This window comes from Triticum aestivum, chromosome 3D (genome assembly GCF_018294505.1).
Source record: "Triticum aestivum cultivar Chinese Spring chromosome 3D, IWGSC CS RefSeq v2.1, whole genome shotgun sequence".
In the NCBI taxonomy this organism is placed as follows: domain Eukaryota; kingdom Viridiplantae; phylum Streptophyta; class Magnoliopsida; order Poales; family Poaceae; genus Triticum; species Triticum aestivum.
Window position 1 is genome coordinate 126,028,185 of NC_057802.1, and position 27,052 is coordinate 126,055,236.

The 27,052-nt window shown below is 47.3% G+C and overlaps 4 protein-coding genes across 5 annotated transcripts; 2 read left to right on the top strand and 2 right to left on the bottom strand.

Annotated features, from left to right (window-relative positions):
- Positions 1-6,925: 6,925 nt before the first annotated feature.
- LOC123077828 (plastid division protein PDV1) lies at positions 6,926-9,625 on the bottom strand. Its single transcript, XM_044500159.1, has 2 exons — positions 9,242-9,625; positions 6,926-7,726 (listed from the first exon to the last, which is right to left on the bottom strand). The coding sequence occupies exons 1-2, from the start codon at positions 9,512-9,514 to the stop codon at positions 7,217-7,219; spliced, it is 783 nt and encodes a 260-aa protein (XP_044356094.1). The 5' UTR covers positions 9,515-9,625; the 3' UTR covers positions 6,926-7,216.
- Positions 9,626-9,742: 117 nt separating this feature from the next.
- Positions 9,743-11,942, top strand: LOC123077829 (uncharacterized). The gene is made up of 2 exons (XM_044500160.1): positions 9,743-10,139; positions 11,576-11,942. Exons 1-2 carry the CDS (start codon positions 9,999-10,001, stop codon positions 11,642-11,644), a joined length of 210 nt encoding a protein of 69 aa, XP_044356095.1. The 5' UTR covers positions 9,743-9,998; the 3' UTR covers positions 11,645-11,942.
- Positions 11,943-12,239: 297 nt separating this feature from the next.
- Positions 12,240-21,729, top strand: LOC123077826 (mitochondrial carrier protein MTM1). Of its 2 annotated transcripts, none has more exons than XM_044500157.1 (10): positions 12,240-12,785; positions 13,093-13,134; positions 13,602-13,719; positions 13,806-13,865; positions 19,066-19,236; positions 19,587-19,686; positions 19,871-19,971; positions 20,083-20,235; positions 20,435-20,493; positions 21,165-21,729. In XM_044500157.1, exons 1-10 carry the CDS (start codon positions 12,355-12,357, stop codon positions 21,295-21,297), a joined length of 1,368 nt encoding a protein of 455 aa, XP_044356092.1. In that variant the 5' UTR covers positions 12,240-12,354; the 3' UTR covers positions 21,298-21,729. The 2 variants fall into 2 exon arrangements, with proteins under 2 accessions (XP_044356092.1, XP_044356093.1); XM_044500158.1 differs by having other exon boundaries at positions 12,543-12,785; positions 13,585-13,719.
- A 407-nt stretch (positions 21,730-22,136) lies between these two features.
- LOC123077830 (uncharacterized) lies at positions 22,137-24,459 on the bottom strand. The gene is made up of 5 exons (XM_044500161.1): positions 24,085-24,459; positions 23,883-23,997; positions 23,020-23,084; positions 22,859-22,945; positions 22,137-22,786 (listed from the first exon to the last, which is right to left on the bottom strand). Exons 1-5 carry the CDS (start codon positions 24,217-24,219, stop codon positions 22,523-22,525), a joined length of 666 nt encoding a protein of 221 aa, XP_044356096.1. The 5' UTR covers positions 24,220-24,459; the 3' UTR covers positions 22,137-22,522.
- Between the last annotated feature and the right edge of the window lie 2,593 nt (positions 24,460-27,052).

The window sequence follows — 27,052 nt, forward strand, 5'->3', positions numbered from 1 at the left end:
CTATTTTAGCATTAACGGTGTTCAAGAAAGGTCTACCAAAGATAATGGGACAAAAGTCATCTTGTGGGGAACCAAGAACAAGAAAATAAGTAGGGTATTTTATTTTCCCACACAAGACTTCAACATCTGTAACAATCCCAAGTGGTGTGATGGTGTCTCTATTAGCAAGTTTAATAGCAGCATCTATTTCTTCTATTTCAGCGGGTGCTATGTCATTCATAATTTCTTGATATAAGGTAAAGGGAATAGCACTCACGCTAGCACCTATGTCACATAAACCATATAACAGTGATCTCCTATTTTAACTGAGACAACAGGCATGCCAACAACGGGTCTATGTTTATCCTCTTTATCAGGTTTGGCAATTCTAGTGGCTTCATTACAAAAGTAATAACATGCCCATCTATATTTTCTTCCAGGAGATCCTTAACCATAGCAACACTGGGTTCTACTTTGATTTGTTCATCAGGTTTAGGTGTTCTAATATGACTTTTGTTGACCACGGTTGAAACTTTAGCATGTTCCTTTATCCTAACAGGGAAAGGTGGTTTCTCAATATAAGCAGTAGGAACAACGGGATCAACATTATAAACAATAGTTTCCTCTTTAGCTGGTACCAGTTCTTTAATTTCTTCTTTAATAGGGGGGTGATATTTAAACCACTTCTGTTTAGGGAGATCAACATGAGTCGTAGCAAATGATTCACAAAAGGAGGCTGCTATCTCAGAGTCAAGTCCATATTTAGTGCTAAACTTTTGAAAGGCATCGGTATTCATAAAAGATTTAACACAATCAAACTTAAGGTTTATACCTGTCTCATTACCTTCATCGAGTTCCCAATCTTCAGAGTTGCATTTAATTCTTTCCAAAAGATCCCACCAGAATTCAATAGTTTTCTTCATAAAAGAACCAGCACAAGAAGTATCAAGCATGAACCGATCATTATGAGAAAGCCGAGCATAAAAATTCTGGATAATAATTTCTCTCGAGAGCTCATGATTGGGGCATGAATATAAAATTGACTTAAGCCTCCCCCAAGCTAGAGCGATAATTTCTCCTTCACGAGGCCAAAAATTATATATATAATTCCGATCACGATGCACTAGATGCATAGGATAATTTTTTTGGTGAAACTCCAATTCCAGTCGATTCCAATTCCAAGATCCAATATCATCGCATAGCCTATACCATGTCAATGCTTTTCCCTTCAAATATAAAGGGAAAACCTTCTTCTTAACTTCATCTCCGGGTAAACCTGCAAGCTTAAACAATCCACAAATTTCTTCCACATATATCAAGTGCATATCAGGATGTTCGGTTCCATCTCCTGCATAAGGATTAGCTAGCAGTTGTTCTATCATACCCGAAGGAATTTCATATTCAATATTTTCAGTAGGTGTTGTAGGTTGAAGGGTAACTAATTGTGGTTCCGGTCCAGGTGAAGATACCTCGAACAAATCCCTCAAAGGATTGTTTTCCATAGTAACAAGTGACAATAAATTTCAGCATGTAGTAATAATTTTTCCTTACCAATTTCCACTTACCAAAAGCGCTTCACTCCCCGGCAACGGCGCCAGAAAAGAGCCTTGATGACCCACAAGTATATGGGATCAATTGTAGCCTTTTCGATAAGTAAGAGTGTCGAACCCAACGAGGAGCCGAAGGAAATGACAAGTTGTTTTCAGCAAGGTAATGTCTGCAAGTGCTGAAATTGTAAGTAGCAGAGTAGTTTGATAGCAAGATAATTTGTAGCGAGCAAGTAACGGTAACGGGAGCAAAAGTGCAGCAAGTTAGCCCAATCCTGTTGAGGCAAAGGACAGGCCAAAACTGTCTCTTATAATAAGCAAAGCGTTCTTGAGGGTACACGGGAATTTCATCTAGTCACTTTTATCATGTTGATTCGATTCGTGTTCGCTACTTTGATAATTTAATATGTGGGTGGACCGGTGCTTAGGTGTTGTTCTTAATTGAACAAACCTCCTACTTATAATTAACCTCCTCACAAGCATCTGCAACTATGAGAAAAGTATTAAGAATAAATTCTAACCATAGCATTAAACTTTTGGATCCAATCAGTCCCTTACGGAATAACGCATAAACTAGGGTTTAAGCTTCTGTCACTCTCGCAACCCATCATCTAATAACTACTCCACAATGCATTCCCTTAGGCCCAAATATGGTGAAGTGTCATGTAGTCGACGTTCACATGACACCACTAAGGGGATCACAACATACATACTATCAAAATATCGAACACATATCAAGTTCACATGATTACTTGCAACATGATTTCTCCCGTGACCTCAAGAACAAAAGTAACTACTCACAAATGATAATCATGCTCAAGATCAGAGGGGTATTAAATAGCATATTGGATCTGAACATATAATCTTACACCAAATAAACCATATAGTAATCAACTATAAGATGTAATCAACACTATAGTCACCCACAAGCACCAATCTATAGTTCTGGTACAAAGATTGAACACAAGTGATGAACTAGGGTTTGAGAGGAGATGGTGTTGTTGAAGATGTTGATGGAGATTGCCCTCCCCAAGATGGGAGAGTTGTTGGTGACGATAATGATGATGATTTCCCTCTCCGGGAGGGAAATTCCCCCGGCGGAATCGCTCCGTCGGAGGGCAAAAATGCTCCTGCCTAAGTTCCGCCTCAAGACGGCGGCGCTCCATCCCGAAAGTCCTATCTTTATTTTTTTCTAGATCAAAACGACTTATATACCAGAAGATGGGCACCGGAGGTGGGCCGAGGGGAGCACAATCCACCAGGGCGCGCCTGGGCTCCCTGGCGCACCCAGGTGGGTTGTGCCCACCTGGTGAGCCCCCTCTGGTACTTATTGGCTCCAATATTTCTCAAATATCCCATAAAAATTCTCCATGAAGTTTCAGCTCATTTGGAGTTGTGCAGAATAGGTGGCCTGACGTAGCTTTTCCAGGTCCAGATTTCCAGCTGCCGAAATTCTCCCTCTTTGTGTGTACCTTGCATATTATGAGAGAAAAGACATTAAAATTACTCCAAAAAACATTATTATGGATAAAAACAATATAAATAACATTAGGAAAACAAGATGCAAATTGGACGTATCATGCCCTTGCCAATGAAACCCATGGCTAGGCTTTTGGTGTCGCCGGCGAGGGAGCGAGATTGGCCGGATATGGATGGGCTAGGGGAAGTGGATGAGGACGGACCCCCCTCCCCCGCGCGTGCACGCTTGCCTTAAAAAAGGACGGCGACCCATTGCTTTCACCCACTACCAAGCGGGCCCAAGGTAGGTGGCCGTTTAATACGACCATGGACGGTGGTTGGGCGACCGATAGGTGGGGCCGCAGTGCACACCATGCGGACGCGCGCCGTCCATCTCGTGTCCGCGTGGATGCAAATCGGGTGCAAATTTGGGCCTGAAAGGCATCCATACGAACACCGAACGGACACTTTATCGGTTTCGTCGGCGCGTTGGGCCGTTGTTTTGGTCTGTTCCAACGCAAGCGGACACGCACAGACCATTTGGATCACCGTGTTGGAGTTTCCAACACAAACAGACATGCAGGGACCATTTGGGTCACTGTGTTGGAGTTGCTCTTACGTCCCATACGCCTTCAGGCTAACTGGGACCCTTGAGACCTTTCTTCTTCGCCGCGGGGCGCATGGCCGCGCCCGCATCGCCGGGGTTCGTCGGGTCGCCGGCCATGGAGAAGGGAGATGAGAGGAGAGGGACGCGGGAAGGTTTGGACGAAATGGAGGGAAAATAGGACGGCTATGTCACCGACGGGCGGGCCAGGGGGAGGACAAGGGCGCGTGTCCCTCCCGTTCACGCGCTGTCTGTTTGGTCGTAAACTTGGCCCAAGTTTGGGCCGGGATGGATCAAAAGCGGACCGAATTGTCCATTTGCACCTGCGTGCTGGGCCGCGGTTTTTGTCCGTTTACGCCCAAACGGATCCGGGCGGACGGATCGTGCGATTGGAGTTGGCCTTAGGCCGGTGCGTTGGAGTTGGTTTCGTTCATGAGGTCAGGCACGGACAGTACCGGTCGCACCGGTGCCGCTGATTCGGTGCGCGTACGATATCGTGGGAGTCAGACACAGGGACCGTGCTGTACCCTCGTAGGTGCTGCCGTTTTGAACGCCCCTGCAGCGTAGCTGTGGAAGCCGAGACGGTACCTGACCGGCCGAGGAGAGTTAAATATTTTCACTGTGTCCACCGCAGGAGCGTAGTACGACTTTCCCTTCTCTTTGGGCTTTGCTCTCGGCCTGAGCCTGACTGCGTGCGCCGCGCACGCAGCTTCAGCCGGAAAGACGATGATCGGTGGCAGCGCAGTGCAGTGCAGTGCGCGGATGAGACCCCAAACGGACTCATGTGTAGAGTAGCAGCAGCGGCAGCTTGGCTGGTTCTCAGCCTGAGCGCGTCACATGTACTTGCAGCTGAGGTAGAGTAGCAGAGGGCAGGAGGGGCCGAGGCGGCGTTGCTGCCACCACACACGATCTGGGATTTCTGAGTACCAAGCGTCCCCACTTAACATGTGTGTGTGTGAAGCTTACGAATGTTTTTTAGGATCTTTTACGGGCGATTGGTTTCATACTGCCTCCGACCAAACATGTTTGTCCGGCATGCTAAGATCTTGGTCGGCATACACCAGCCCAAGAGATCATCGTTTTCTCCACGAGAATTTACACCCTTCCGTATGTAATTTCTGCAGGTTACCGCATTCCATGGCGTACCGCCGTACGACACCTCCCGGTACGTTCAAACGTGGGCTGGAGCGCGAGTGCTTGCAGCCGCGCTGGGGTTCATCGTACGTACGCCGCGGAGCACGGGCAGATCGGGCGTCTAGCGGGCTGCGTCGCCATCGGGGCGAACCGCGCGGGGCATGACACGGCGGCGACAGGCAGGAGGAGAAGATCCCTTGGCCGGACGCCGGCGCTGGAGCCCACCGTATCTGGCGGGGATCGATGCGGGCATGACGCCCTGCTGTCTCCTTACGGGCACCGATGGCGACGGCACGGCGCCGGAAGAAAGGAGCAGGATTTGGCCGTGTGCGTAGCACCAGTCAACCGTGAACGAGCCAGCCGGAGTGGTGCCCTTGCAAGTTTTTTCATTTCTTTTTTGATTGAAGAAAGTGCACTCCCAAGTTGCATCGTAGTAGGGTCTCCTTTTGGAAGGTGACTAGGGTCTAGCTAGGGTGGTGGTGCAAAACCTAGCTTCAGACAAGACGTAGGAGGCCTCTCGTTGGCAGTTACTGCTATCCCGTTGAATTTGATTCGACAGCCACACTGTAGCACGTTCATTGCTACTAGTAATTCTGACCCTGATCGCCGTCATACAAAACATTTGAAGTGTTTCAGTATGAATCCCCCATAAAACTCTTCAAATCCTGGATCAACCAGAAGGCATATCTAAAGCGTCCCAAACACAACCTAAAGCAACCCGTATTTCCGGCCAGCGAAATGGACCAGGCGGCCCATGGCACCATGATTGGAAATGATGAAGCCATGGCCCAGGGAGTACTCTCTCAAGTCCCCACACACACGTACGGCGAGGCGGTGGCCCGAGAGGAGAGGGCCATGGTTTTCTGCACTCGAAAAGGCCTGTGACCAAGGACGACCTATCCCGGTCAGGCAGGGTGGCCGGCCAATGGCCAAAGCCCTGCACGCCATGGCATCCAAGAGAGCATGCACGGTGCAGCAGCGCAGGACCATGAGAGGCACGCAATTGGGCACCGGAGCAAAAGCAGAGCGCGGCGTTGTTCTTCTCCACCATGAGTGCAAGCAACGCGATACCGCAAGCCGTGGCAAGTCAATAGAACAGTCCAGTGCAATCGGCGCTTGTGCAATTGGCGCACTGAACCAACGGCATGATCCATCCATATTGGGCCACGCACGACTTGCTGCTGCCGCTCTGGGCACTGCTGCCGAGTGGTTGGGCCCGTCTCAGAGGATTTTGGCTGTTTGGCTCCGAGCCTCAGACCTTCTATGGAGAATTCAACAGCGCATCGGCAAAGATACAAAGTCCGTCGATACCCGTGAGCTGAGTGAGCTGATATTTTCCGTTCTCCATCTATCTGAGATCAACTTCAAGGGAAGCGCGTCAAGTCTGAATCTCATCTGATGCTCATGACAGAAAATAAGCCAACCCTTTTAGCGTAGCCCGGTTAGATGTTAGCTCGAACAAAGCTCAAATTCCAGTATAGATTCAGCATTCGTGCATGACGCACAGATTCTTTAAAAAATAACTCTTTTAAGAAATGAATACTCTCCTGGCATGGTGTCTCTCCAATGCTACGCGCCCGCAATTGTCCAGGTGTTGGCCTCATTTTAAAACTTGGCGAAGCAGAGATTTGTTGCGTGCATATCCACTCTCCGTCTGCTCCCTTCGTTCCTAAATATAAGTCTGTTATAGAGATTTCAATGCAAACTACACATGAATATATATAGATGTATTTTAAAGTGTAGATTCACTCATTTTGCTTAGTATGTAGTCCATATTGAAATATCTGAAAAGGCTATATTTAGGAACAGAGGGAGTAGACTGCAAGCTCAACTTCAGCCTAAAATCAGCACCCTAATGCAAAAGGCCTTATCCTTGTAATACCTATGAAAACGCCCAAGTAAAATTAACATGGACAAAACCTGACAAAAAATAGTTCCTGTGTTGAGTTTTTTTTTTTTTGAAATGCATGAGTTGATTTGCCGTGTTTAAAAAAATCCAACATAATCTGGTTTCTCGAAAGAGTAAGCTAAAATTCCAACAAAATCTTCACCTGCTAAGCTGTAGGAAGCCGAAGAAGCAAACAGGGAACAAACAAATCACATGATCCGCAATTATTGGACAGACCATCACAAGCACGAAACCAGAAAACATTAAAACAATCTACTGAACGGGGCAACAACGTATACTGAGTACGCAAACTCATTTCAGAACAAGACTTTGTACAACCAAAGTCAGAGATCTGCATATACTGGCAGCAGAGCACACAATAGATTCACATGAATACAACATCTTGCTGCTTACAACAAGAATTACAATAGTCCATTTCAAGGAATTGAAAGTAGCAGAGGTAAGCTAGCCTAGCTAACGCGATCCATACCTAGAATGCAAACTCAATGGGCACCCAGAAAATAGAAACTTCCTTCAAAATGGCAGATAAGATGCTAACAAAATATGTACAAACAACGTATCAGAAAGGCGAGGCAGAAGTCCCTCTCAACTTTTGGCTAAGAACACATCGAGATGACTCATTCTACCACGCCCTGCCAGAGACCGTGAAGAATCATCGCGATTGATCCTTCTGTAGCTGTATTTACCACAAGATGAACTTTGTTCTCCAGAAGACAACAAATGGAGCTGCAACATTGTAATCATGCCAACAGCAAACACTGCACTGTTCCCTAGAAAACCACCAATATTTTTCATATTGAAACTGTTCCTGACAACATCAAGACTGGAAGAAACCATCCACCCTAAGAAATTTGAACCATCTTCCGTCTTCTTGGTGCTGTTAACGCCAGAATGACCTCTTGATTTCTCAGGATTGTTTACTGACAGAAAATACCAGAAATCATGGTAGACATTGTGGACGAAATCCAACGCCTCATCTATGACTTTGTGATTATTCCCATGGTGCTCTTTTAATCTTATGGTAAGCATGATGTGACTTTGTTGCAACCTTGCTAATGCAATATCTCGTTCTGCTTGTTGCTGTGAACAAACAGCCTGCAAGAACATTGAGTATAATACATAAGTACACAGTGCAGACATGAAATTCAAGCATTAATCATGGTACTTCATCGATGCCTGAACATAAAGAGAATCTAGAGATTTGAGTTTCCAACTTGATTAAATTCATCCGTTCAGTGTCTTTTTTAACTCGTCCAAACGTTCAGTGGTTGACTAACTTGGTGCTTTCCCTTTCGATAAAAGAACGCTACCTAGTACTTAGGTTCATTTCTGCAAAAGCTTGACAAATTAGCACAGGTTTTTTAGTTGTTTACTTGGTCCACTTCAGGATAATCAACCAGGAACTTGCATTTGTTGCAAGTCAGACACTCCATGAATATACATCACTGCATGCATTATGAAATTCCACAACCAGCTTGGGAGCACTCTCAGGTTTCTGAAATAAGTAAAACAACCAATGCACAACTAAAAAATATCATCATTTCGGAGGGGAGACTTCTGAACTCTTATCTTCAATTTTCTATGGGTGATAGATGTGCCCAATCAGATTGTGATCTAGCGGTCTATTCGCATTTGCGGAACTACAACATGCAGAAACACACTACAATATTGCCCTGCTCAGAGGCAATAACATATCCTATCACAAAGATATCACCTTAGTTAATGATGGTGCAAACAAGAATATTCTAATTCAAGTTAAATCACGGTGCAGAGAAGCACATCTTAATTTAACAAGGATATGAATGTCCATGTCGATGGTGCAGCGGCAGATACAAATATAACCGTTGGAAACTCAAATCTTCTAAACAATCGGTTCAGTGTGGCAAGAACACCGGCACCTATGTTCAACAGAAAACAAGGTTATCCAGTTCTGAGTCTGGAAAACCAAAACGAGACACATAATTTTCGCAGATACTTACCATATTTATGAAAGCGTAAGTCATTCTTGATCGAATGGGACACTGTCCTTCTAACAGAATAACAATGCTCCTGCTCTTTCGAGGTTAATTGAAAACATATTCTCAAAACTATTAATATGCACAACGCATTTGTTTCCCATAATTCGGGATGAGTTGAACCTTCAGAGAAAACCTTGCTGATTAAAGACCCATCGTCCCCAATAACACGCACTAATTCTTATCTCACCAGGTGCAAACATCAACATGGCCAAATCGCCCAAGGCATACTAACGATGTCCGAAAGAACTATCTGCATATTTAGTTCAAGGTGATTTCCCTCTTCCAAAACTAGCATGGACACTACGAGATTAGTATATTCAGACCAATCACTTCAGATTGTAAATCATACCCCAAATTCTGAACATGCTTTAGCTTCAATAGCCAGTCGGTCGAATTTACCAACATTTCTACCCACAGCGAGCCTCTCCACAGTTTACAGAATCATCCTACCAACCAAACTAACCACCTCGACACTCGGTTCAAACCAATAACATATAGCGAAGGCGACGCGCGGAACACAGTACAGATCAAACCACGCGAACAAAAGTGAGGGTCTGAGCAGGGGATAAGGAGAGGGGTTTGAGAGGCTCACGAGAAAGCACTCGAATTGGTCCTCGAGGTCCTCGAGCGCGGCGCGGATAGCGTGGAGGCTCCTCGCCTCCTCGGCCACCGCGTTCAGGTCGGCCGCCTCGTCGCCGTCCGCGGGGACCCCCTTGATGTGGACGACGCCCGGGGCCTTGCCCCCGGCGCGGCGACGCACGGCGCGGAGGAAATGGGCGCGCGAGAGGGCGTGTATGGCGTCGCTGACCTTGTCGTGGAGGTCCCAGATGGTCTCCAGCACGGCCTCCGCCTCCTCGGGCTCCATCCGAAACCCTAGCGCCGCCCCGGAAAATTCCAGACGGCGCTGGCCGCTTTGCTTGGGTTGACTGCTTGGAGGGAGGAGAGAGGTAGGTAAAATTTTGCTGAGCAATGATGATGCTGACAGTGACAAGACATGGGCCATCGGCCGTCTGCAACATTCATTAAACGGCGGCCCTCTTAAATTCTGGGCCTGATTTTCCAAGCCCTCAGGGCTCTGTCTTGGATCTGGGCTCTAGCGGGTCGGGCTTCGGAAAGGGGAAAACTCGAGAGCTTTCCAAATCCTTCCTTGTATGCCATCAACGGCCGCCGGGGCGCCGCCGGTTTTCTTTCTTCTCGCCCAAGCCGCCGCCGACACACCAAACCGGCAGCTGCCTGGTCGCCGGGGCCGACCCTAGAATAAATTGCGAAGCAGCGCCACGGGCTGCAGGTAGTAGCAGCTCCCCTCGAGCCACATCTCTCCCGCGTGCGGTTGGTTGGATTGGATCGGCATGGAGAAGGAGGCGACGACGCCGCGGCCGGTGTGCGCGCAGGAGGCGCTGGCGCTGCTCAACTGCGCCACCGAGAACCCCTACGACCGCGACAAGTGCCTCGCGCTCCTCGACGTGCTCCGGGAGTGCATCGCCCAAAAGGTAATTATAGGCTCAAGCGCCTTACGTTTGGTGGGCCGTTTGCTCATTCTTGCCGATACAGCTATGATTTCTGATCCTGTACTGAAGGTCTTACATCTTAATAATTCCTTGGAAAGAAAAGATATCACCCACCACTGAGTAATCTTATCTTTGTGCCTAGCTGTTTTTTGGATGGACAATTGTGGGACTCCATAGCTCCCAATCATGTGTATCTCACATCATGTGCTTCCGTGTAATTTCGAGCAAAATGAGCACCATGTCACATAATTCCTTGTCCAGTTGGAACAATCCTGCATGCTAAAGGAATACATACTTTTGTTGGATGGTAGAGATATCAACTTGCCGATCAAAGCCTGGTTAAGTGTGAGAAGTTAGAAAGGCTTAGTTAAATCACTTGTTTGTACTCGGAGTTACAAGGCTGAAACCTTATTCGTACCACTTAGCTAGTACTAACTTTTATTACCTGAGGTAATTCCCCTTTGAAATAGCAAAGAGGAAATATTCAAAATCTTTTAATAGTTTCTCTCCTTTGAGGATTGTGTGATATTCGGTACTGCTAGTTAAGTGAGGCCGTATTGTTAGGGAGTAACTTGTCTAGAATCTGGCTCTTAGGTGGATATGTGCTATCTAAGGCCATCTCCAACGCCAGGCGCTATGCCCTTTTCCTCCACGAGCTGAGACGAAGCGCTGTCTCCAATCCAAGTATTTAGCGTCGGTGGTTAGCGCCTAGCGTTGGAACAGATGGCACTTAGTATTTTTTTTAAATTTTTGGTATTTTTTTTCTGTTTAAGCGCCTAGATAAGTGCCCCCATTGTATTTATCAGAAGTCGATCAATAGTAGCCGAACTCTAGGAACCGAATCCTCTGCAAACCATAAGCCCTCCTGTTTTTCTTGCCTCTCAGCTCCTCTTGTCCACTGTCTTGGTCCCACAGTTAGTCGAACCATAGGTCACCACTTTCTTTACAAAAAGAATTAGTTAGGTACCATTCACGGCGAATTTTGTCATTTTCAGTTTCTCAATGTATGGGCTTATTTTGCTATGAAAATTTGTCACATTACCCACCTGGCTAAATTGTATGGAATGCACCTTTAGATTTTATACTAGTTGCTCCGTACTGTTGCAGTGTCCTTTTCAAGTTAAATTTCTGGTTATTTTTTGTGATCATGAGAAGTTATTGCATTACAATGTAGCTGGACTCTGGAAAAATTGGGTGCTAACAGAAACAATCATATTAGTCATTATCTGTTTGTTTCATAAAGAAGCTGCAGCTGATCTTTGTGTGGATGTATTTTCGCTGTTACTATCCAACTAAATTTGTCTTTTCTTGTCTCATGTTTTCCTCCAGGCAAGTCATCGCGAAGTATATTTCTGTCTTAGAAGATGTATTGTCTTGTTCAAATTTCTCTAAATCCCCCTCATTTTGTTGAAATGCAGAAAGTGAAGAAATTTTCGTTGGCTGAAGCAGGCTCCACCAGCACCACGGAAGCTCCAAAAAACAAATAGAAGCCCGCAATATTTCAGTGCCACTTACATAACATGTTCTAGGCCAGTCATACTGGTTTAGTGTTGGATCTGTCGTTTGTAGTTCATTTCTGATTTAGATCCCCCCCCCCCCTCCCCCCCAACAACAAAATCCAATATGTTATGTCGAGTTGTCAACTGTTGATTATATGTAATTTTTACGCAGTTTGAGCAGACAAGGATGAATGTACTTTCGCTAGATTTGCTGCTGCCGTTCCTACCCAGTTTCATGATTACAGGTGTCTGAAATAGATGCATGAACAGGTGCCATCTCTTCACAGATTTAAGCTTGTAATTGTTCTGTGCCAAATCGTCGATGAAAGGGGAACTTGATGATTTCGAAGCTAATTTTTGGCCTGTTTAGTATCTGATCCTGACATGTGCAATTTGATGCGTTCATGGAGATGTCTTGTACTGCGCCGATGCTGATGTTTCTTGCCTTGTCTTACCTTTGTCTCTCTGGCAAGTATATATTCTTTCAGCTCCGGTCGTGAAGCAAAGCCATGTTGTCCCTGGGCTTATGTGATCCACACAGGTAGGAGTATGGAAGAACGTTGATGTTACTACACCAAATGATGTTTGGTTACACCACATGAGAATCGAAAAGACAAATCATAGTATCATACTACTGTATTATAGTATTACTCATGGAGTTGTATATAGCAGAGGAAGTTTGACAAGGCTCGACGTCCATGCAGTTGAGCGTCATCCTTCTCGCAACAACGACGCAAGTCGGCAGCTCACGCGTAAGCACACACGTAGCTGCGAGCGGGCCACGTGTGCACGGCGCGGTAGCGGTGGTGGCTTCTTCATCTCTCTCGGGAGCTGTACGCTTCGAAAACGAGCCGTGTCGACGCGAACGAGCGTCCACCAGACCACCACCTCCCCCTTCCTCTCCAGGATTCCTCCACGCCGCCGCGATTTGTGGTCGGCCCTTAACCACCGCCTCCTCCCCTTCTCCTTCCTCGCCATGGCCACCGCGGAGCGAGCCCCGGAGCAGCAGCTCGCTCCGCCGCCGCCGCCGCCGCCCGAGCGCGCCATGGGGTTCGCGGAGCGGGCCGTCGCGGCGGCCGGCGCCGCCGTCGTCTCCGCCGTCCTCGTCAACCCCCTCGACGTCGCCAAGGTATGCACCGCACCACTCACAAGCGTGGCCAATTGCCATACCCCCAGCCTCTCTCCGCCAGAACGAAGCGAATCGTCCTCCGCGGGCGCGGGTCCCGCCATTTTCCAGCGCCGTTGCGAGGCTTCTAGTCTAGGTGAACAGGGGGCAACGCGTGCTCTTTGCTTCTGAAAAATTGTACACCTAGAAAGTAGAGTCTGTCGGCGTGATCACTATTTTGCTGCCAAGCGAATTGGCCAGAACTTGTGACAAAATGTACATATAGAGTTGGACCGAATGTATTGATTCAAACCCTTATTTTATCTTGCAGACGAGACTACAGGCACAGGCCGCTGGAGTTGTCTACAATCCGGTAAGCATGCCACCTCTATCCCACACACAGCGGTTTCACAATTGAATGGTCCTACAAATTCTCTGGTCAACCAGAAATGAATTAGAACTTCACATTAATTAAGAAACAGAGGAGAAACAAAGCCATCAGTTAGACCATTTCTGTATATTGTAAGATTTATAGACCATGTGCTTGATTTTTTTTCCTTTTGGGTTATGTGCCCCATTCTATTTTAGAAAAAAAAGATTAATATCTATGCGTACATACTTCTTTGCAGTAGATAAACCATCTGCAGCACCCAATTCTGATAATAGTTACATCCTGGCAAGCAGATATGCTTCTGTCGGGGTGATTTGGGGTTTTGTCCTTTTTCTTCTGAAAAAGTGTGTGGGGTATTTATTTTTTGCTAATTTCTTACACAACGGTATTGCTTGCGTGTTTATTTGTTTTTCTCTGAAATACATTGCTCAGATATGGTCAGATTTTAGGTGCTATCCATGGTGTAACCCTGGTGGACTGAAATTAAGTGGTTTAGGCCCATCCTGCAGTCCTGAATGCTTTCAGTATAGAGGAACAATGGATGTGTTCTCTAAGATCGCTAGACAGGTATTTGCACTTTTGAGCATTTTTCTTCATTGTGCTTTCCTGTTTTGGGTTGATCATCTTCAGTAACGATTTATGAGCCCCTGCAGGAAGGAATTTTTAGGCTATGGAGAGGCACTGCTGCAAGCTTAGCGTTAGCTGTACCAACGGTATGTCCTTTCAGCTGACCATGGCTAGTAATCTGTTTGTACTAATTGGCCTATTTCATACCTTAATATTCCTTGGAGCTTTCCTTGCCTTACACTTGATTTCCTCTTATAACATTTCTCTTCCCATTATTTATCTTCAAGTATCATTTCGTCTGTTGTAAATGTTGTGTTTTATATATTCATGACGAAGGATTTTCTAAGGGTCTTATAATCAGGACAACTTTACTGTCCTCCTGTGAAGTCTGACACGATTTCTCTTGGTAAAGCGTAAGGGAACAAAAATAGGAAAATAACAATGGTCTAATTCATTTCGATGAAAAACATATGGATCTCGCACATAGATTGCTCTTTAATAGCAAGTTGGACGGAATGCCCTTGTTTTCTCAAAAAGAGTTTGAGCACACCTGTAGCAGTAATAATTTGTCCTATGATCTGAGGTGTTTAAAAATACAAGTAGGAACAGAATATGGGTGTGTATATATTAATGCTTGTTTGAGGTTTGGTGTGTCTGACACAATCTTCCTATAGACCTATTGGTAGGAGCTAGGGCCCTACCGGATCTAGGGCGTAGGTTGTAGGGGAAGGAGGGGAAGGACGAGGGCTGGTGCGCGGCGGCCGGCGGCGTGGCGCCGTCCTTGCGACGGGAGCAGCGGCGGCGGAGGCAGGAGGCGGCTAGGGTTTAGGTCTCCCGGCTCCCTAAGGGAAGCCGAGCAAATAATGATTGCTTCTTGCTTGATTAAATTGATACATCTCCTCTCCTTATAAAGAGAGGTTTACTTGACTCCTAAGCAAACGATCCTAATAACAATAAGATAATTGGGTTAAGCCCCTAATAATGATAAGATAACTTGGGCCACAACCCACTGGGCTAAACCCCTAATGTGCCGGTCATAACACTTCTCCCCGCCTGCACAAACAGCTCGTCCTCGAGCTGTAAGGTGGGGAAGCGCTTGCTGAACTCCTCGAGGTGATCAACCAGCGTCAAACACCTTCTCGACAGCTAGGGCGGCCAGGTCGGCGGCGACGGCATCCTCCGGAATGTAGTCTGCAACCTCCAGGTAGAAGAGTCGCAGGCAGGCGTGGCCGGGCGTGTAGGGCTCATCGCAATTGAAGCACAACCCTTAGCGGCGACGCTTGAGTAGCTCGGCTGAGGTGAGCCGGCGGAACGGGCGTGCCGCTGTCGCGGCGAGGGGTGCCGCGGAAGCCTGCGTAGGCCGACCCTGCGCGGAATCCGGCGAGGGTAGCGACCCAGCAGCCCGGGACGGTGATTCCTGCTGGATGGCCAACGCGCGGCGCTCGAACGCACGGGCATAGTACATGGCCGTCTGGAGATCCTGGGGTCCCCGAAGCTCCACGTCCACGCGGATGTGATCCGGAAGTCCCCCAACAAAGAGGTCGGCCCGCTGCTGCGCCATCACGCCCGACGCGTGGCATGCCAGGGCCTGGAAACGATCGGCGAAGTCCTGAACCGTGGAGGTGAAGGGAAGGCGGCCTAGCTCCGCCAGGCGGCTCCCGCGGATCGGGGGCCCAAAACGAAGGAGCCAGAGCTCGCGGAAGCGCTCCCAAGGGGGCATGCTGCCCTCGTCCTGCTCGAGGGCGTAGTACCAGGTCTGGGCTACACCGCGGAGGTGGTAGGATGCCAGCCAAGTGCGCTCCGACGCGAGCGTGCGCTGGCCACGGAAAAACTGCTCACACTCCTCCGTGTCGTCATAAGTGGCGAAGTCGATCTTGGGGAACCGTGCGGCGTTTGGGTTGGCGCGCCATGGCCGACCGGCTCGGCGGTGCGGAGCAGTGATGATGACGGCGCCCGGTCAACGGTGGGGAGGCCGTCGCAGGCCCCCGCGGAGCCAGACGAGGCCCCAGACTGCAGCGTGGGTACCGGTGGGTCCCCGACCTCTGTGTAAACTGGCGGTGGCGACGTCCCGGTTACCAAGAGACTCGGGCTCGATCATGTCTTCATCAATGCCAACGCCGCCGCTGCCAATCATCATCACCACACCGATGACCACCGCCGGTTCCCCAACGCCGCCGGCTCCGGTCACCGTCACCACCGCCGGTTCCCCCACGCCGCCGGCCCCGGTCACCTCCGCTGCGCCGACAACCGCCGTTTTCACTCCGGATGAAGTCACCAGCATCTTGCGGGATCTCGTGACGGCCGTCCAGGGCATCCATCTGTACCTGGCCGGACCGCACACACCTCCGCCGGCGGCGACTACCGCCGCCTACGGCCACCCCGCGCTGCCGTGGCCGTCCCAGGGCGCGCCTGCAATTGGCGGGCCACCGCTGCTGCCGTTCCAGGCGGGGCACCCCAGCGGGCCGCCTCCGCCGCTGCTGCACCTGCCCTGGTACTCGGTACCCGCGGCGATCGCCGGGGGCCCTTCGTCGCTCCAGCCGCCGCCCGCCCCAGCGCCGTCCTGGCCGCAGTGGCCCGTGCCGGTTCTCGCGGCGCCACCCGCGCCCGCCCCAGCGCCGCAGTGGCCGCACTGGCCCGCGCCGGCCCCATCCGCGCCAACCGCGCCGCCCGCGCCGGTCCAGCTCCCACCGCCGCCGCCCAGCTCCGGACTGGGCCAGTCCACACCGGGAGGCCTCCCGATCCAGCAGGTCCGGTTTCCGCCGTCCCCGATCCCGGCCTGGCTAACCAGGACGTCGCCACCGCCAGTTTACACGGAGGCCGGGGACCCACCGGTACCCACGCTGCAGTTTGGGGCCTCGTCCGGCTCCGCGGGGGCCTACGACGGCCTCCCCACCGTTGACCAGGCGCCGTCGTCATCACTGCTCCGCACCGCCGAGCCGGTTGGCCATGGCACGCCGACCCAGACGCCGCCACGGTTCGCCAAGATCGACTTCGCCACTTATGACGGCACGGAGGACCCGCTTAACTGGCTCAACCAGTGTGAGCAGTTTTTTCGTGGACAGCGCACGCTCGCGTCGGAGCGCACTTGGCTGGCATCCTACCACCTCCGCGGTGCAGCCCAGACCTGGTACTATGCCCTCAAGCAGGACGAGGGCAGCATGCCCCCTTGGGAGCGCTTCCGCGAGCTCTGCCTCCTTTGTTTTGGGTCCCCGATCCGCGGGAGCCGCCTGGCGGAGCTAGGCCGCCTTTCCTTCACCTCCACGGTTCAGGACTTCGCCGACCGTTTCCAGGCCCTGGCATGCCACGCGTCGGGCGTGACGGCGCAGCAGCGGGCCGACCTCTTTGTCGGGGGACTTCCGGATCACATCCGCGTGGACGTGGAGCTTCGGGGACCCCAGGATCTCCAGACGGCCATGTACTATGCCCGCGCGTTCGAGCGCCGCGCGGTGGCCATCCAGCAGGAATCACCGTCCCGGGCTGTTGGGTCGCTACCCTTGCCGGATTCCGCGCAGGGTCGGCCTACGCAGGCTTCTGCGGCACCCCTCGCCATGACAGCGGCACGCCCGTTCCGCCGGCTCACCTCAGCCGAGCTACTCGAGTGTCGCCGCCAAGGGTTGTGCTTCAATTGCGACGAGCCCTACACGCCCGGCCACGCCTGCCCGCGACTCTTCTACCTGTAGGTTGCAGACTACATTCCGGAGGATGTCGTCGCCGCCGACCTGGCCGCCCCAGCTGTCGAGAAGGCGTTTGACGCTGGTTGATCACCTCGAGGAGGTCAGCAAGCGCTTCCCCACCTTACAGCTCGAGGACGAGCTGTTTGTGCAGGCGGGGAGAAGTGTTATGGCCGGTTTAGCGAGGCCCACCGGGCAATCTTAGCCCACAAGTTATCTTAGGTTAATTCTTATGCAAGTTATCTTAGGTTAATTCTTATGCAAGTTATCTAGGTTATAAATATAGGCTGTAAGACTCTTTTTGGAATTAAGCAATAAGAAGAATATTATCTCTATTGCCCGGCTCCCAAGAGGAGCCGGAACCCTAGCCGCCTCTAACCCTAGCCGCCGCCGCCATCCTCCTCCTACGCGATGGTGCCCAGCCGCCGGCGCGCCCGCTCATCGCCTCGCCCTACTCCATCCTTCCCCTGCAACCTACGGAACAGGTCCGGTAGGATCCCTGGTTCTACCACCTATATCTATATATCTATATCTATATCTATATCTGGTAGGACTAGGGTTCCTACCGGCTCTACTCCTTAGGTTATATGGGCAGAACAGCGGAGGTTGGGGGCGAGGGCGCGCGCTCCAGCACGTCGGCGCCGTCGCGAGGGAAGAGGAGGGCGGCGGCGGTTAGGGCTGGCGGCGGCTTGGGTTCCGGCTCCTCTGGGAGCCGGGCAATAGGGATAGAAAATATCTTTATTGCTTCATTCCGAAAAGAGTCTTACAGCCTATACTTATAGCCTAGATAACTTGCATAATAATTAAACTAAGATAACTTGTGGGCCAAGCCCCTAACTACTGCCCGGTGGGCCTCCTCTGGTTATAAGCTAAACCGGTCATAACAATATCTATACCTCTATACCACTATATATACCACTATATAGTGTACGAATAACTTTGAATATCGGCTGTTGGATGAAGCCAATCCAACGGTTGAGAGGTGGCAAATCCGAGTAGTATTGACCGTTGGATATTCTCAAGACCACATCGGAGTATGCCATGTGTACTAATCTAGAAGATTCCACATGTGTGCTTATGCCCAAACCTGAAAACAGACAATTCTCCTCTGTTCTAGACTCTTCCATCTTAAAAGAATTGTCACTCATGTTTATTCTATCATTTATGTTGTACAACATGCACGTAATAGATACACTTCTCATTTGTTCTAGACTTCTATATTTCAGTCCTCCCAAGTTTTTTCTTCCAAAAGAATTTACATTTATTTGTACTTTATTTTTTTGGGGGGGGGGGGGGGGGGGGGGGGGGGGGGGGTTCAAAGCTAATGCAACATCTTCCTAAAGTCCAATTTCTTGACAAATGGAGTACTCAACTGCTCTTTTATATTTCACATGAGTTTTGTGTAGTATATACCACACAGTGATTAAATATTATGTAGGTATGATTTTATTTCGAGTGGGATGGGAGATGAGACTTAAACCTACATCTTAAATTTTATTTGTGGGACTCCAAATGTATATATTTGCCTATTATAATGTCATATGTGGATATTTGGTCGCATTTCACTCTCACGTGCAGGGCACGTGTAACTTACTAGTAGGATATAATGTATCTTCTGTGCCCTCTTACGACCTGACATTTTTATCTCACTAGAAATTTATGCTGTGTTTTCCAGGTTGGGATATATCTGCCTTCTTACGACCTGTTGCGCAATTGGATTGAGGAATATTCAGATCACAGTTATCCCAAACTTAGGCCATATGCCCCTCTAATTGCTGGATCTATTGCACGATCATTGGCATGTATAACTTGTTCCCCAATTGAGTTGGCAAGAACACGTATGCAGGTCAGCATACTGAATCCTCGCTTTTTTACAGTTACCACTATTAGAAAAGAGAACACATGTACTAGGGGATGAAAGGGGGGCCTGATATGTAATTTCGCTCTTCAAATCTTGTCAGATGTCAGAAGATTGTGTACAGTAATATTTTGTGAGACATTGTCAAAGCCTTAAGATAAGTGATGCTTTTAGAGAAGTAAAAATAAAAATATTTACTAGCTTGTGATTCAAGAGAAATTGCCAGTACCTGCATGGTTGAAACAGTTGAAACAGAAACTGAAACTTATTCTTGATGCAGCTTTATTCCCTATGATATTATTCAGACATAATTATGTATTTTCTTATTACATATATAGGCGTTCAAGCAATCAAGTGGTGGAGCAAAACCCCCTGGAATGTGGAAGACTATGCTAGGCGTGCTTTCATCGAGGCAAAGCATCAGCCACCCTGAGAATTGTATGCATTAGTCTACTATACTGTCTGTTGGCCTGATAACTAATGAATCAGTCAAATCATTGCATGACTAAAGCACAACAATTGGCCATACCGGCTACATTATTCTCAAAAATTTATACAAACAAACTAATAATTGAAGCTTTATGTTCTCATTTGTTTTGATTAAGCTATATACTATTGACAGTGCAAACAACTCGGGGATACCATCTTCTGTGGACTGGTATGGGAGCACAACTTGCACGTGATGTCCCCTTTTCAGCTATATGTTGGATGGTTCTTGAACCAGTGAGCTACTGTACTGAGCTTTAGTATATTATATTATGATTTAGACAATTTGAATTCAGCCAAACCTGTAGAGCTAACTACTTTTTCCACCTGTAAATGCTTTCTGTACAGACTAGAAGACACTTATTGGGATTATTAGCTGGTGAGCAAAGCAATGCCGCAGTTATCATGGGGGCAAACTTCTCCGCAGGCTTCATTGCTGGAGTTATCTCTTCTGGCGCAACATGTCCTCTTGATGTTGCCAAGACACGCAGACAAATAGAGGCAAGCAGAGCTTTGGACTGTTAGCTTATCACTTGTTTCCTTAAGACTGCTCTCTACTGTATTTTGTTAGTTAGATTTATTTGCCTTCCGTCATTCCTGGTATGCAAAGAGCTTGGAATTAACTGCTATCGATGAATAAAATACTTCTTTTCTTTTGCTCAATATTCTGCGCTTACTAAATTTACCACTCTCATTTCAGAAGGATCCTGCTAGGGTATTGAGCATGAACACGAGGCGCATACTTCTTGAGGTTTGGAGGTATCTTACATTTCCCTTCAGCAAACCCCGTTGCAATACCCACCTTAGGTTTTCAATAAGAAGTGCCATCAAAACTCCATAGTCATCAGGGTTAGAAATGCAAAGAGAGTGGAGCCAAAAGTTAGAACAAGAATTAGGCTCCCTAAGCTGTACTAGCATAGAAAAAACATGTCCTCAGCGATAGTGAAACTGTTCTCTTCAATAGAACATGGACTATATAACTCTTCATTCAGGAACACATATGCTGATGAGCTAGTAAGCATCATTATGTTCACATTTCCATTTGCCGAATCCTTCTAAATGAGAAAGAGATAGGCTCTGTTTGAGGTTGCTGAACTGTGTTGAATTGTGCTTATTTCATAATCTGCTGTGGAAAACTAGCCATAAAGCACGCAAAAGTGAGTAAAACAAACACTAAAATACAGAAAGGCGGGTGGGGTAAATGGGGATTATGAGAATCCACTACAATACCAAATGCAGCCATAGTCATAATCATTTAGCTACGGTTTGCCAGGTGTTTCAGGCATGCTTAATGGTGTGTTTATTTCAAAACGATTTACGGTAAAAATAATCTTGCCGTCAGCATACTACATTATTTAGTCTCTTGCATATAGCAAGTTTTCTGCACAATGCAATGCATATAACACTCAGTAATGCGTCACTTGTTGCAGGAATGAAGGTATCAACGGCCTATTCAGGGGCGCAGGCCCTCGCATGGCACGAGCAGGACCTTCAGTGGGCATTGTCGTCTCTTCATATGAAGTTGTCAAGCACATCATGCACAGAAAACATGCAGAGCTATGAGCTTAGATTTAGTCGTATGTAGAACACACGAGCCTTCTGATCAAACCAACAGCGGAGCCTCCTTCTGATCGAACGTGACTTCACTCTCGTGAAAGCCGGTTTACATTGCATGCCTACCTTATCAGAAGGGAGGTTTGAGCGTCTGTTGTAATAATAAAGGGTAGAATGCCCAAAATGTTGTAATTTCTCGTTGCAAGAAGTTTCGGGTTAGTACCGCGTATTTGTGAGATTCTGCTAGGCGCTTGAGCAGCACGATCAGGATTAGAGTGATGGGTTCAAAAACCGTAGCAGAGGCTGCATGGTCAAGTTCATGCTCAATGTTCTTTCTTCAGAACTGCCTTTTCACAGAGGCAACAGATAATTAAAGTTTAGAATCCTTACACGATCCGACCTGTAACTGTCCTTTCCTTTGTACCACCCCACTTGCAAGCATGGAATGATCTGCTGCTGCCATCAAGTAGTTCAGGCACTACCGTTTGCCCGGCAAACCTGTTATCTCCTCACTCCGTTTCTTTTAGAGATTTTAATATGAACTACATACAGATATATATAGACATATTTTAATGTACATTCACTAATTTTACTATGTAGTTTATGTTGGAATCTCTAAGAAGTCTTATACTTCCTCCGTCCAGAAAATATTGTCCTAAAAATGGTTGTATCTAGATTTATTTTAGTTATAGATACATCCATTTTCAACCATTTTTAGAACAAGTATTTCCGGACGGAGGGAGTATTATATTTAGGAACGGAGGGAGTATGAAGTTGTCATCGCAGGGTCAGGTTTTACTGATAAAATTGCAATGCACCAGCACCCAGAAAGGAAATAATCTGCCAAATTGACAAATTCTGCAAGGCCGAAATGTCTTTTACTGATCAGGTAAATATCGGAAGTGCACAAGCATCCCAGAAGCCAAATAAAGGAATTCTGGGAAGCTGAAATGCTCATCGGGTAACATCAGACGTAATGTAAAGGAGCTGGAGAAAATAAAATACAAGCTCGTAAAAATATGACATAGGATGGTCACTTCGTCTGCAAGATTACTTAAGATACAGGTACTCCCTCAGTCCCAAAATGTTGTACTAAATCAAAGACACTTATTTTGAGACGGAGGAGGTATATAACGGAAGATATCTCGATGCAAAAACAGTTCAAGGTGTCAGCTCGATGCCTCTTCTTCCTGCATGTATCTCTTGGTACAAAGCACAATAGGCAGGTGCTCCATCAACGTCTGTTCCTTCGGCCTCCCTTCCCCTTTCCTTTCCCCTTTCCCTTTCCTTTCCCTTTCTTACCCTTTCTCATCTCCCGCTCCGGCGCATCTCCGAACGATGACGACGAGGATGGTTTTGGTCCTCCCATGAGGTGCTTCACATCGAGTATACCGTTCTTGAAGCGCCCTTCAGTTGCTCTGAGTACTCGGTCCTCTGGTCTAAGCTTCTCAAATTTCTTGTTCTTGTTTTGTTTCCTAAAAATCCCAAGCAGTCTTTCCTGTATAGAGTTATCCTGCGTCACTCACTATTCCAGAGAAAACCAGAATCAGAGTATAATTGAGAAACATACCTCTTCAATCTTCTTTTGTTCCCTTTTCTGCTGATTCTTCATAGCTGGGATTGCCACAGATAACGGTGTACGCTGCTTCTTAATGGCCTATTGCAGACAAATGAAAACTTTTGAGATACTGCAAAGTTTCATGTCGGGATATACAAGGAAACAAAGATTACCTTTCCACCCAGTTCAACTACTTTGCGGTTCTGTATTTTGTTCTTGTCCTTCCAGGTAGTGGCACCTGTGAATATAGCACCAAGTGAATGTTTGAGCCTGAATAAAACTCGAGATCAAATGGTAAGCGTACAAGGAGAGATGAGCTCACTATTAGTCTGTTTAGTTGAAGAAACACTAACATATTAGTCTGTTTAAGAATAAGCAAAATCTGAAACAATTAGAAATTTATTCAGTTGTATCTTGTATGCCTATGCAAAATGTTAATCCTTTTTAATACTCCCTCCGCCCCATAATATAAGAACATTTTGCAAGCTGTATTAGCTTGTAAAACGTTCTTATATTGTGGGACAGAGAGAGTAGCTCACTAATTGGCTAAGACAGGATCTTCTGCAGTTCTGTTGAGGAAACATTGATATGTGCTTTCGTTTGAGAATGTAGTTCTTTTCGCTGGATGTGCCTATAGGTTGTAGAATATAATGTGCATTTAGTTCCATATTATAGTTTGGGTTTGAAGACATAATGCTTTTCAACTGCGTCTATGTTACTGGAGATGCTCCAGAAAGAACTTAAATTCTTTTTGGGGAAAGAGTAATATTACTGTTACCATAGTTTCGTTTATGAGTTATTATTATTCAATGTTATGTCTTGCCCAAATGTTTCAGATTTTGATTCACAAATACGAGCTCTTGAATTACAATGTATCCACTACGGTAGTCATCAAATAGCTAGACCAAAGCACATGATGTTCTTTGACATGGCAGTATACTAGCAGCTATGGCACATGCTGAAATTTAAACCACACTGAAATAATCAGAACAAAACAGTTCACAACGCCCGAGGATGCAGTATATGAGACAATTACCGAAAAGCTCAACATCTTTCAATAACTTCTCAATATCGATGTCAGGCTCATCATCAGACATGTCGGTAGATTTCGCCGGAGCTGGCTTGTGGTACATATTTGAAAGATTCGACCCCTAGAGGAGAAAAGGTCAGCACAAAATTAGGAACTGATGATGGCTCGGAACAGACGTGCTCCAAGAGAAAAAAACATAGGGACAAACCATGAAGTGGTGATACTCGCTGCTCGACGAGGGCGCCTCGGCGCGGCGCGGCTTCCGGGGGCCAGAGACGGACGGGTCGAAGACCACCTCGGCCGCCGCTTTGATAGGTCTTGATTTGGGCATCCCCTTCACCATCTTCTTACCCGGCTCGTGGTGGCGCCAAAGTTAGCGGCTCTCGGCGAGGACGGCCGGCAGTACGGGAAGCGGCGACAGGGCAGGCAGCAGGAGGGATTCGGGGTGGACAAAGCGGGGGTTAGGGAGCCTTGAGCGTCGTTGCCGGACCCGGACGTGCGAGGAGAGCTTAGGGGCGGCGGCGGCGGCGGGGTTGAGGAACCTGGTCGAGGGACGCGTGGTTGTGGTGAGTTGGGCTACCGGGCTTTGTTGTGGTTAGCATGTTATTAAACTGGCCCAAGAAACATTTTTTCGAAGGGAATTACACGGAGGCCTCCTCTTCGTCAAAACCTATTTGGCGCCTTAAGCGCCAGTTCCTTCGTTGGGCGCACACCCCCCCGCGCCGCAGTGGGCTGGCCCAGATCCCTAAACGGCGCCTTAAGCGTCAGTTCCTTCGTTGCATGCAAACGGGCGCACAGCCCCCGCGCCGCAGTGGGCTGGCCCAGATCCCTAAACGGCGCCTTAAGCGCCAGTTCCTTCATTGCATGCAAACGGGTGCACACCCCCCGCGCCGCAGTGGGCTGGCCCAGATCCCATTCCTTTCTTTTGTTTAAACTGCTGCAAAAAAGTTGCAGGTAGTATGTTTCAAACCCACGACCACCTCGAGATGAGCTAGCTACGGTAGCCACTCACCACACACAACTACGTCAGTAAGTACAACCTTTTCCTTCGGTCTCTTCTTCTTCTTCTTCTTTTTTTCTTTTCTTATTTTTCCCTTTTCTTTTATTATTTTCATTTCAAATTTTAAATTTTAAATTTTGCTATTTCTCAAAATTGATGAGCATTTTTTCCAAATTTCATGAACTCTTTTTCAAATTCGATGAACTTTTTCAAAAGTTGATGAACGTTTTTGCAAATTTGATGGATTTTTCTTGAAAATCGATGAACTTTTCTTGAAAATAGATGATTTTTTTAAGATTCAATACTATTTTTCATTTTTATGAACCTTTTTTCAAATTTGTTGGACTTCTTTGAAAATCAATGAACTTTTTTTTAAATCGATGAACTTTTTAAAAACCTAGCACAAATGCCCGTGCCTTGCAACGGGAGAATACACCGCTTTTTATGAACCATAGTTACCCGAGTCGAGAGGGATGAAAAACAAAAAAGATGGATGATTTGAGTATATTGCGACTTGAGATTTTGAGTAAATTGACCTGCGTGTTCATTCTGAAATTTAGAAGTAGATCTGAAGTAAATCTGAAGTAACAGCAGTAGCAAACAAAAAATAGCAATATCAATAAATCTGAAGTAACAGCAGCAGCAAACAAACCAACCTAAAATAACAATTGCAACAATAGCAAGCAAACAAACCTATATTGATATTACCTGCAAAAATTCTCAACCTACGGTTGCAACGGGGAAAAATATACCACAAGCACCTAACCCAATACCCGACGCCCTCTATTTCAACTATTGTACTGAATATCAGTAAGCACTCTTCCTGGAATAGGCAAGGGAAAAGGAAAATTATGACTCCCAAAAAGAACTTGTGATAAACACAAGAAACCTACAAAATTAGTCGAGGAACCGATGGCCGTGCATTGCTATGGGTTGTCATCCAGATCATTGATTGTAGAAGTAAAAAAACGCTCTCATTTCCTCCGGTGCCCTTTGCTTTAGATGCACACTGCTCTCAAGTGGAAGGGATGTGGTTGGTTAGGGAAGAGCACCCAGAAAAGTTTGATGAAGTGCAACATGTAATCTGAAAATTAAGTAGAAGATATGCCAAATGCTTGCATGTGCTTCTCTGTTGAGTACAAAGCTTCGGTCACAAAACAACAGACAATTATGAATTGAGGCAAGTTTTCCTTTGAAGTGCTAGCAAATCCCTGCTCAGGCATGTTGGAAACTGTCATTCCAACTATTCATAACAGCCAATAAACATCCATAGAGTAGACAAAGAAATGAATAGACACTCTGAAGAGTTGGACGTGGACATGGTTCAACTATAAATACGCTTTGTGTTAGACTTACACAATTACGAAAAAATATTGTACCTCTACCACTACTTCTAGGTCCCATTGCAAGTGCAGTTATGAGATACAAACAGCCTGCTTTTAAACGTGCTAAATGTCTGTTCATCATTGATGATTGAAAAGCATAATCCAAAAATCCACCAATTTCATGCATGTAGGACGATCAGGATGGCTGGCCAGCGCAAAGTGACATGGTGTGATGAGGACGATCGCGACCGCTGGCCGACAGGCGCATTGGGACGGGGCGCGTCGATCGCGACAGACTGGCGGCACGGGACTGCGATCCAGGGACTTGCCTCTGCAGCCCCCTCTCATCTGCCCTCTAAAGCAGATCCAATGCTTTACATTGGCCCAAGTGAAAACCAGCCACAACAGCTACAGAAAAGCACAAGCATAGAAAAACATCCACATGGCACTTGAACAAATTTGTAGCAACGACACGGTACAAAAACAACAGCGAAATGACACAGAAACAACAACTACAGAAAAGCACAAACTGGACAAATTGTAGCACTGAACATTGAAAATGTGTAGCATTAACATATATATTTTGATCCTTCAAATTCTACAAATGAAAAATCCCCGAAGCCGACCAGACAGAGTGCTAGACAGGCCAAGAACCCATCAACGGTTCCGGTCTCACAGAGGGCCACGCTCCGCATCGTGCAAGGGCTGGGAATCCTTGGTCCAAAGGAAAAGATGACGGCCCAGGCGGCCGAAGCTCTCATCCGCCGTTTCGACGAGCCGCTCTCGGACGCCGACATCGCTGCCTTTGCAAATCTCACCCGCCTCGACGCCCGCGCTCTCAAGCTCATTGC